The following is a 12036-nucleotide window of genomic DNA, read 5'->3' as shown; positions in this document are numbered from 1 at the left end:
ATAGCAGCATATAAATAAACACATATTAAAGTGCTGTGCATATAGTAGCCGGAAGACAGGGGGGCTCTCTCAGGCCCTGCATCAACCTGCTTCCACCAGTATCAGGTTATAACAAACTGGTAGCAAACCAATGGCTCCCCAAACAAAACATATATAATAGTCCTCAGAAGCAACCCAGTAATGATAGCAGCATAAATAATGAATTGAACATAAATCAATTGCTCCACTTACACCCAATCACTATAGGTAAAAGGTAACAATAATATAGTCATGTACTTAGCTTATTGCGCAGACTTAGACCAATCGCCAGACAATCAATAGTATACTTAAGTGTAATCACTGGACGCCTATATTCAGGTTTGATATAGGAACCGCTTGTTCTGCTCGACGCGTTTCCCCCTGGCATCCAGTCCCGCCAGGGTTCCTCAGGAGCTCCCACAGTGGGGTTTATGCAGCTGGCCACAATCTGCCGCCCTGCCTCGGTCCTAATCCCCGAGAGGCGGGGATTAGGACCGAGGCAGGGCGGCAGATTGTGGCCAGCTGCATAAACCCCACTGTGGGAGCTCCTGAGGAACCCTGGCGGGACTGGATGCCAGGGGGAAACGCGTCGAGCAGAACAAGCGGTTCCTATATCAAACCTGAATATAGGCGTCCAGTGATTACACTTAAGTATACTATTGATTGTCTGGCGATTGGTCTAAGTCTGCGCAATAAGCTAAGTACATGACTATATTATTGTTACCTTTTACCTATAGTGATTGGGTGTAAGTGGAGCAATTGATTTATGTTCAATTCATTATTTATGCTGCTATCATTACTGGGTTGCTTCTGAGGACTATTATATATGTTTTGTTTGGGGAGCCATTGGTTTGCTACCAGTTTGTTATAACCTGATACTGGTGGAAGCAGGTTGATGCAGGGCCTGAGAGAGCCCCCCTGTCTTCCGGCTACTATATGCACAGCACTTTAATATGTGTTTATTTATATGCTGCTATTGAGTGGAATGTTTACAGCTCAAGCTAACATATGTGCATGAAATCCCTTTGAATCATTTTTGAACTATGGCACTTTGTCCTCATGTGATAGAGCCCGTTTTTTGATACTACACCCCATTTTTGCAGAGTTATACTCACATGTGTCAAATGAGAACAGGTTCTACCCCTGACATTCAAATTTTTGCACTTTGTGTTATTATTAATTTGTGACAGTGCAGAAAAACCCTGTTTGAGCACTCCTATACTCCCAGACTAGCTGCACTTATAATCTAGTGGAGGGAGAGGAGGGTGAGCCGACGTCTGAGCGGGGGCGCCATTACGTGATCTAGGGTGCCGACCTCCGCAGGCTAGGTAGGGAGAAGTGTTAGGGTGTTCACCACTCCCATTCTGCACTGCAGCACTTTTCTATGTATCTATATGTATATATATGTGTGTATGTCTGGTTCATTTTGGGATATCTATTTTAATCTAAATTAATTAAAAGTGATGTTTTAATAAGGGTTTTTTTTCTACGGTTTACAGTTTATGATCCCTTAATAATTATTTATGACGGTTTTTTCTTTCCACACACAGACAAACAATGCAAAGATTGAGTCAACTTCTCCCCTTTTTATCTGGTTTTCAGTGCGATTTTCATATTGCCCACACCTGTTACTTGTCACAGGTAAATTTGAACGAACATCACATGCTTGAAATAAAGTTGTTTACCCACAATTTTGGAAAGATGCCAACAATTTAGTCCAGACCGTTTTGTGTGTGAAATTATGTCCAATTTGCATTTTTTCTCTTGTATTTTTTTTAATAAACATGCATAATAAAACATGTAATTGCAATCATTTTCTGGGAGAAATACTTCATTTTCTGGCACATTTTCAAGGGTGCCAACACTTTTGACCATAAAAGTATGTCTGTGTGCGCATCCATTTATCTGTGAATGCAGACCTGGCCTTCAAATTGTTGTAAAAAAAAAATATTAGAACAAAACACTTTTTTCCATTACGCCATCGGTTCTTATGTCCTCATGCACACCAGTATGGACCTTCTGTCTGCAACTACACGTACAATATCCTAATAGCGTGGAGAGGGCGACAATGACGAGTCTCGTTCAGGGCCGACCTCCAACGTAAGGCCAGCCTGGAGCATCTGCACAAATCTATCTTTGATACCGTATAATTTGCGAATATATCACATGTAATTGCCTAGACTTGAAATCACTTTTACTCCTTATTTGAGAACTGTACAAGCTATGTACCAGTTTGCAGCTTGAGGGTTTTTTTTTTTTTTTACATCAAGGGGTATTGATGATTTCAAGTCACATTTTAACCAATGTGTTTGCAACACCTGCCGAAAGTACCAAGATACCAAGTGTGTCACCTCTGGATGGCACAGAATATATAAAAGCAGCAAATTCCTTTAAGAGCTCTTTACACCTGTATGAGAACAGCTCAACTACTAAAAAGAAAGATAGTCAACAGAAAAGACGTACTTCAAAGAACAGGACAACTTCATTACTTATTTCTTAGGGTATGTTCACACGCGACATGTTTTTTATTCCCACAAAGATGCAGCGTTTCTGTCCCAAAAAACGCACCTAAAACGCACGACAACAAAAATGCATCAAAAACGCAATACATTTTTGACGCATTTTTACTGCGTTTTGCCTAATGCATTTTTTAAGTCAAATCGATTGAATAGAAGGGCTCAAAAATGCTGCAAAAACAAATTGATATACTGCATCTTGGGTGCATCTTCAAAAATGTAGCGAAGATGAAGCCAACAAAAGATGCCCAGTGTGGACAGCAAAATCGAAATCTCAGACTTTGCTGGGAGACGGAAATGCATGTGACTCGCCCACCCCAGGGCTATGGGACACCCGGTGCCGGGCTGGACTAGTCTGGGGGTCGTCAGTGGTGGCGAGGTCCGGCTCCGTGGCCCTGGTGGGTGTCAATTAACATGGCTGGTGACTTGGGGTGAATAAAGTTTATATTTGTCGTGACGCCACCTGTGGTTTGCGGCTATTAAGCCGCCGCTGCTGTATGAGGCCTCCGGGGTGATGGAATGGCAGCAATGGTGGTACTACTCCCCACAGGTGGAGCGGTGCCCCGGGGACACTGTTGGTGCTCGTGAGAGTCTATGGTGTAAGTTGTAGTGCAGGGCCGACAGGCGGTGAAAGGACCGGACACAAACAACAGTCTCTTTACCTTCTCCTCTTTTACTTGGCAAACGGTTAGTCCTGGGAGACCGTTACAGGTGGTCGAGGGCTCCGGCCGGCCTGGAAGTAACTCAGGAATCTTGTTGGCCAGATGAGCATGAGGCCTACTCCTGTTCTTTCCTTACTGTTATAGGACCCTGCTCTCTGGATTGGCAATGGCCCTCTTGCTCCTGGGACCGGTGGTTCGTCCCTTTTTCTGTGTGGTAGGCTGCACAGGCCCTCTCTGGTGCTTCTCTGCTGGAGTCTACACCAGGCCCTTGGGATGCAGCTGTACCTTCAGATTGCTTCTGCGCCAGGGGGCTTGCAGCTCTCCTGCCCTCCGGATTCGGCTACCAGGGAAGGATTTTACACCCTGGCAACCACAGACTCCGATGTCTGAGTCTCTTCTGTGCCTCTCTGCAAATCTTGCTTCACTGGGCCAAGCTATTCCAGCTCTAGGCCCCAGTTTCACAAGACAGCACACTCTGCGTCTGCATTCTCTGCTCTCTCTACACAGACTGACCACTAACTCCTCCCTCAGGTCAGACTTGAGGAATGCTCCCTGGAACTCCAGGTTCAGAGCTCCCGCTGCTGGCCTGAGAGAGGATGGTGTTGGGTGTTGGTACCTACTGGCCAATAGACCTCCCAATTACCTCCAGGCTCAGCATCACCCTTGGAGGGGCAATGCTGTTGTGGCGACCAGGTCCTGGGGCGCCACACATGCATTTTGGTGCATCTTTGTGACCTCAAAAAAGGCACCAAAAGATGCCCTGTGTGAACTTGGCCTTAGCTGGTCTGTGAACTCCGCAAAGGATAGTACCTTTGATTTGCAGAAACAGAGTCAGCTAGATATAGTAAATCTACTCTACATATTTCAGAGTCTTTAAGTCCGTACCAAATTTTTTAAGGGTTAAAGGGAACCTGTCACCAGATTTGGTGACTATAAGCTGCAGCCACCCCCAAAGAGCCCTTATATACGGCACTGCAGGATGCTGGATATAAGAGTCCAGGCCACGCTGTAGAACGTAAAAAACACTTTTATAATACTCACCGGTTGGTCCGGTCCGATGGGTGTCGCTGCTCTCCGGTCTGGCGCCTCTTCTCTGCTGCGAGCTCCATCCTCCTTCTACCCAGCCCAGTGTGGATGACGTGTCTATGTCCTCACTTCCCAAAGTGGAATACACTTTGGGAAGTGAGTTAAAAGGGAGTTCCAGTATCAATAGTTCTGGAAGAATTCTGATGAAGAGAAACCTTCCACTCAACAAGAGGGGCTGTTAAGCTACAGTATAGGTCAACCATGACCGTTCCTGTATGCCTTGAACTTGACTTCAGTAAAGCATTTGACAAAGTATCTCATACAATCCTTATTGAAAAAATGAGTGTGGAATGGACAAGGCAACTGTTAGATGGATTCTTAACTGGCTGAGTGATCGGAGTCAAAGAGTGGTCATAAATGGCTGCACATCCAGCTGGAAGACTGCCTCAAGTGGGGTACAACAGGGCTCTGTCCTGGGCCCCATGTTGTTCAACATCTTTATCAATGATTTAGATGAAGCTATTAAGGGTAAACTGATTAAATTTGCTGATGACACAAAGCTAGGAGGAATAGCTAATACTAGAGAAGAGAGAGAAGAGGATTCAACAAGATCTAAACAAGCTGGAACAATGGGCAGCAACTAATAGAATGGTTTTTAACAGGGAGAAATGCAAAGTCATACATCTTGGCAAGAATAATGAAATGAGCATATACAGCATGAAAGGAATAGAGCTATCCAAAAACGTGTGTGAAAAAGACTTCGGTATACTAATAGATCACAGACTGAACATGAGTCAACAGTGTGACGCAGCAGCAAAAAAGGCAAACACCATTCTAGGATGTATTAACAGAAGCATACAGTCTAGATCACGTGAAGTCATTATGCCCCTTTACTCCTCTTTGGTCAGACCTCATCTGGAATATTGTGTCCAGTTCTGGGCACCACATTTTAAAAAAACACATCAACAAACTGGAGCAAGTTCAGAGAAAGAGAAGAGTGATCAGAATGGTGACTGGTCTGCAAACCATGTCCTATGAGGAACGGTTACAGGATTTAGGATTGTTTAGCTTGCAAAAGAGAAGACAGAGGAGACTTAATAGCTGTCTACAAATATCTTAAAGGCTGTCACACTGTAGAGGGATCAGTTTTATTCTCATTTTCACAAGGAAAGACTAGAAGCAAATGGGATGAAACTGATGGGGAGGAGACACAGATTAGATATTAGAAAAAACTTTTTGAGAGTGATCAATGAGTGGAACAGGCTGCCACGAGAGGTGGTGAGTTCTCCTTCAATGGAAGTCTTTTAAAAAGAGGTTGGACGGACATCTGTCTGGGATGATTTAGTGAATCCTGCTTTGAGCAGGGGGTTGAACTAGATGACCCAGGAGGTACCTTCCAACTCTAATATTCTATGATTCTATGACTAGAATCTACCAAAATTATGAATTTGGGCATATAAATCACTTTAAAATAAACTTACCCCTCGAATTACTCGAACAATATGGCCGTAGCTAAATATCATGACGAGCAGAGGTACGACCAGGCAGAACAAAAAGAGGCACACAATGTATGAGACATTGTTATATGACCTTGAGTGCCATACTACGGAACAGGTAGTCCCCGAGCTCTCAAGCCCATAACTGCTCCAGCCAAAAAGGGGAGGTATTGTCCAAAAGAGAGAATAGATCCAAGACCCAGCAATGCAAATCCAGGCATTTTTGTAGTTGGAGGCATCAACTTTTGTACACTTCAGTACTGTAAGGTAACGTTCATAAGACAGCATGGAGAGAGAGACCAGAGAGACGATGCCTAGAATGTAAACAGAACATCAATTAAGTTATTGGCATAAAAATACACAAAATTCTACAAAAAGACGAAAAACATGGAAATAAATAAAATCACTTCTGTATTCTTATTCTGATGTTATACGGCATGTAGAATATGGTGTATTGTCAATTATAGGTTGTAGTTGCCAGGATACTACTTTGTCTGATACACTTGGTTTATACTTCTGACATGAACACAATTCAGAACACATTGTTAAAACCCCAGAGTCTTGACTTGGAAACATTATAAGTGCTAACCTGTAACAGGATAAATCCTCTGAAATGCGATGTATCGGATAAACAATCTTACGTTTTAGCTAACCATTAATTAAAATCTGTGTGAAAGCAAAGTGAAATGTGAAAGTTTTCGCTTATGTACTTTATTGTATTTCAGCAACTCTGCAATAACGGCTGTAAGAATCCAGATGACAGTGGTTCGGGCAGCATGAATCAGCTGTCAGGTTCCCTTTAATGCTAGTGTTATATGACTATTAAAAGTGAGTGCCGGAATCCCTGGAGGGATGCATTTTAAAAGCGATAAATGCAGCCTGTTATTTTACCTGCAGACAGCAAATATGATCAGGAAAGCAGATTAATATATGGATTTGGGGGAAAAGATTTGGTATAACTTGTATTATATTAATCCAAACCACTGCTCGCTCTGGGAGAAAGGGGTTAGAATTGTCCATCAATTTTTGATCAGTTTGGGTGCAACACTCGGCACCCCCACCTATCAACTGTGTGCGGTGTTACCACCTGTCAGAATTTGTCAGCTGCAGTGTTGACGAGGGCTATTGGATCAAATACTTAATTAACCTTGAGATGTAGGGGATTCTAGGACATCACCGATGAAACGTATTATTTCACCTTACATAGTTTGTTCAGATACATACATGTGACACAGGTCAAAGATGGCTGCCGCTTTCTGTCCTCTACACCATGCCCTGGTATGCAAGGAATGCAGGGAATGTCCAGATGTAAGAAGATCACCATATAAGGAGAAGACCCACTAGTCAACATTGAGGACCCACCCACTGATTACCTCATGGACCCACCCACTGATGACCTCATGGACCCACCCACTGATGACCTCATGGACCCACCCACTGATGACCTCATGGACCCATCTGAACATGCCCACTGTAGAGCTGACCACACCCCTTTTCCTTGTTTGTAAGTCCATGTTCTGTTGAAAAACTCTTTGAGATGCGCCATACTCTGATCAAGGAGAGACTTACATCCGACTTTGTCTGGTGTCAATTCTTTCACGCATGCACTTGATCCATATCCATTAGGCTAGGAGCAGGCAACTAGTGGACATTTCAAAGTGTTCTGCCTAACGGCAGAGCTGCACAGCACAGCTCTGGCAACAGATTTGTGTACATGGCTGGATACCGCATATCCGCCCCTACTCAAATCAATAGGGGTGGATGTGCAATACCTGGCCACGGCCACTATTCCTTTGTTGAAACCGAGTAGCTTTGGCTGGCGACAGCACCGTGAACAGCTAATTGGCATTGCGTGCCGCATGTCACACCCCCACCGATCAGACAATGATGACCTATCCCTAAGATAGCTCATCATGTTAATGTCCCAGAAAAGCCCTTTAAAAGGAACAAGTGAGCAGCTCTACTCGGTAATTGACATCCACACTATATGAACAAAAGTATTGGAGCACACTACTTGAACACTGAACTCAGGTTTCTCATCCGTCCCATTGCCACAGGTGTTATATCCACTGTTACAACTAGAGATGAGCTGTGGAAGTTCAGCTCCTGCTGGTGCAGATGGACTTTTGAAAAAGTTCAGTTAGGGACCCGGACTTGACTTGAATCCCAATGGGAGTCACTAATTGGGCAGTTCAGATCTCCGCCCACATGCAGCCAGCCATAAACAGATCACTTCCGGAGGACAGGTAGACGAGATTTTTGCATTTTGTTTTTTAGATGCACACTACATCCTATCACGCTGTTGTTACCACCAGTGCAAGCCGATCAAACACTGCAAATGGCTTGCACTGGGTTGAGCACCAAGCGCACCTGAGCACAGCGATGTTCACGCAAGTGGTCAGCATACATAAAGCACCCAATCTCCGAATTTGAACTCCATTTTTTTTGTAGTCTGTGCTCGTTACGAACACCGAACTTCGGGTTTGCTCATCTCTAGTTACAACAAGACGGGTTGTGAAATTTCTTCCCTGCAAAATATTCCACCATCAACTGTGAGTGGTAGTATTTAAGGGAATAAACGCAGCAACTCAGCCAAAGTGGACAACATGGAAAGTTACAGAACAAAACCACCATGTATTGAGACATCGAAGGCATAAAAGTCACCAGAGCTTTGGTGACTCCATAATTGCAGAGTCCGTACCTCCTTCACAAAGACTGAGCACCAGGAGCTTTGTGGCCAAGAAAACTTACATCACCAAGCGTCAGATGGAGTTGTGCAAACAGCTACCATTGGACCTGGGAGAATGTGTGTTATATAGAGTGATGGATCACGCTTCTCTGTCTGACATTTAGAGGAATCTGGATTTGGTGAATCTCAGGAGACAGTTACCTGCCTAATTGCATTGTGCCAGCTGTGAAGTTTGGTGGAGGAGGGATAATGCTATACAGTTGAATTTTAGGGATCTTCCTCCGCTACTTAGCTCCAATGAAAGAAAGTGTTAATGCTTCAGCACACAAGACATTTTAGGTTCTTACTTTGTGGTAACAGTTTGGAGAAGGCCCATTTCTGTGCCAGCATTACTGTGACCCAATGCACAAAGCAAAACTAGATTTACGGGAAATTACTGTCATGGGGCCCTCAGGCTAGGGGGCCTTAGCTGTCCGTGATCCCAGAGATACGTCTGATGGTGACAATTTGTGGGCCACCTTCCTACCCCTGTTCCTGACCAGCCTGATCTAGAAACCCCACCCTCCCAACCACAGGGAGGTGGGCCGGGACAGGAGCAAGTAAACACCAGTGATAGCATGCTCACACAGAGTAATCAGACAAGTGATTAATTTTTTTCCTTAAGCATGGAGGAAATAAGCAAACAGGAGGAATTCCACAGAACAGGAAGCAACACACAGTAAATCACCAGACTGGAAACCAAAAGCACACGGACCGATTTAGCAGAAAGCTATAGACGGCACAGGAAGTCAAGTTCCTCCATCTTAAAAAGGTGGGGAGTTCCTGTGATAGGTCTCCTGTAACATGTCATTGAAAGGGTAAGAGGCAGGCTAGCGTAAATTAACTCCTGTTAGACCAATCACTAATGAACACACAGCTGGTCGACACCTTAGCCTGTCTGTGCAACTAAGAAGCACCAGAGAAAATATAGTGAGGAGAGTCAGTCTGTCGTCTGAACAGTGTCTGATGCCACCATAACACTCGGCAAGTTTAGAGCCAAACACCGTGTGACAATTCTTCCCATAGACACCTCCAAAATCTTGTAGAAAGCCTTCCCAGAGATGAAGATCCATCTCCATATGAATGCCTATAGATTTAGAATTGGATCAGAGGTCATAAAACTTCAGTAGGTAAAATGTGTAGGCGTTCAATACTTTTATCCTACTGTTTATTTTTTAGTTGAAAGATACAAGATTCGAAAATTCATTATCTGGCGAACATACCATAAAGAAGAACATTGTGCCTTACACTTAAAAAGGGGTTGTACATGATGATTGTTTTTATCCAAGAAACAGCAGCACACCTGTCCACATTTTTTACGTAGTATTGGCCTCTGCATGTAGTTATGTAAAACCCGGACTGTTAATTAAAAAGTTCTTTGAACATATATCTGAGGATGGAATGTATCAGTCTGAAGCTTTCTTCTACGATTACAAGAAGGTTAATTAGATGTCATTATGATTTATTCAGAACACGTGTATATATATACGCATACTCTCCGAGACGCACATCACAGTCTCCGGTCACTTTCTATGGCTGGCATCATTAAACGCTACAATGCTTCATCTTTAAACTCCTTGTGATGACAAAATTAGCGAGAACACGGCCAAAAAGAATGACCAATAGATTGACCACATCATGCATGAAATCCTTTGTGGCATTTTCTGCTGATTTACTGCTTCTTTAGCTTCAGCTGTATTACATTACATGTATAATAGGGTTCAAGCTGAGAATATTTGCATATGACTTATGTAAAGCCTGTCCTAACTCAATTCTGCCTTTCTCTTCCCTGTTATTGTGGTCTTGAATACATTTTTTACCATATCAAATAGGCTTCACAGAAGAACGGATATTCTTTATAACAATAGTTCTTTTTTTTCATGTTCACACTTCAGAGATAATGAGAAATGCCATTAAACATATGACAATTATTGGGAAATAAACACAGATTATGTCCGAGATGTAAAAAGGACCGAACACGACAGCGCAACACGTGACCGAAACCGGCTACATTATCAGAGACACTACTGCTAAGAAGGTCTTCTTGAAAAGGTTTTCATTGAGTATTGTAAACATAAGATATATCGTAGCTACTTTTATTCTTTGAATATCTCACACAAAGCTGCAGATAAGCATTACCTTGCACATATGGGGCGCGACTCCCACCTTTTTGGGATGTGCATCTGGTCATGGACATGTGTGGATAAGTCAAGTCTGGGTCCTGTCCTCTTGATAAAAATAGCGTCAAGAAAGTACCAAATCTCATTTATGTGTACTATTACTAGATACTTACTTAATTTAGTGTATGTGCTCATTGTTTTTTTCCTAGGTTTTGTCTGTTAATGGCCACAATGTGAATGTGGAACTACACAGTGCCCTTTTACCAACACTCTCGGTTTTGGTCTAGTCCGGTTTTTATGTATGTATATACTGTATGTGTCTGTTTGACATATCAACCTATCACAAACACACATATACATTACATACATACATTATATATATATATATATATATATATATATATATATATATATATATATATATACACATACACACACATACACATACATACATACATACATATACCGTATTTTTCGAATTATAAACACGCACTTTTACTCCCAAAAATTTGAGAGGAAAATGAGGGGTGCATTTTATAATCCGAATGTAGCTTACCGAGGGGTGGTGGAGAATAGTGGCAGGAGCAATGTTTCGGGCGCTGTGCTGCGGGATCTGAGGCACAGGCCATCCTGAAAATGTCGGCGGTGAGGGCCTCTGGAGTCGGCACGTGTGCAGATGGAGCTCTCGGCTCAACATCTCATGTGTGCACGTGCCGCTTCCAGCTAATTGATCTCCCAGCAGTAGACTTAAGGAAAATAGTGTCTGGAGGTGGCGCATGCGCAAATAAGACCTCGGCTTGTAATTGAGCCAATAGCTCAATCTGTGCACGCACTGACTCCAGGTGCCATTTATGTGAAGCCGCACTGCGTACAGTTTCTGGATGTTCCCTGCATCACAGCGCCTGCAGCAAGCATCTGGGACAGCCGCTGCACCACTCTTACCTCGTGACCACACTCCATGACCGCTGCGGCCCCCTCCTCTCATCAGTAAGACACCACGGGATTACAAGATGAACCCTTTTTTTTTTCCCTCTAACTTTGGGGTGCGTCTTATAATCTGATGCCTCTTATAAAATGAAAAATATGATGTATAGGAGCATGGGCCCTCCCATTTTAGGCTATGCATCTTGTCTATTTGGCTTTCCACAAGCAGGCGTGACATAGTCAGGTCTAACTCTGCCAATATAAAGGCCTGCTGGCACATGGTGAGGTGAGATATTAGCATGAAGGAACATACTGATTACTGGCTTCTCCTTTTTGTGGTGGGATGGCTTTAATGCCCTTGAGAAAGAGATCATATGATACACAAATAGCCCCCACAGCAGTCTCCCTGAACTGGTGGAAGAAGCTTGTGTCAATCAAAAATAAAAGGCACCGACAGCGATAGAGTGGGGCCACAGAAGGCAAGTGCAGGGTCACCACTGCAGGAAGCCAATGGTGGCAGGAGCAGTGAATATTCATTTCCCATTA

General features: G+C 43.4%; 1 protein-coding gene across 1 annotated transcript in view; it reads right to left on the bottom strand.

The window, feature by feature from the left end:
• LOC142250478 (pinopsin-like) overlaps positions 1-12036 on the bottom strand; it is a 48728-nt gene that overhangs the window by 16648 nt on the left and 20044 nt on the right. The window contains exon 2 of the mRNA XM_075322666.1: positions 5704-6032. Within this exon, the coding sequence (XP_075178781.1) occupies positions 5704-6032 (329 nt within the window). The remainder of the gene's footprint in view (positions 1-5703; positions 6033-12036) is intronic.

Source organism: Anomaloglossus baeobatrachus, chromosome 9, assembly GCF_048569485.1.
Source record: "Anomaloglossus baeobatrachus isolate aAnoBae1 chromosome 9, aAnoBae1.hap1, whole genome shotgun sequence".
Classification (NCBI taxonomy): domain Eukaryota; kingdom Metazoa; phylum Chordata; class Amphibia; order Anura; family Aromobatidae; genus Anomaloglossus; species Anomaloglossus baeobatrachus.
Note: the sequence above shows the minus strand (reverse complement) of the source record. Positions and strands in the feature narration are given on the sequence as shown.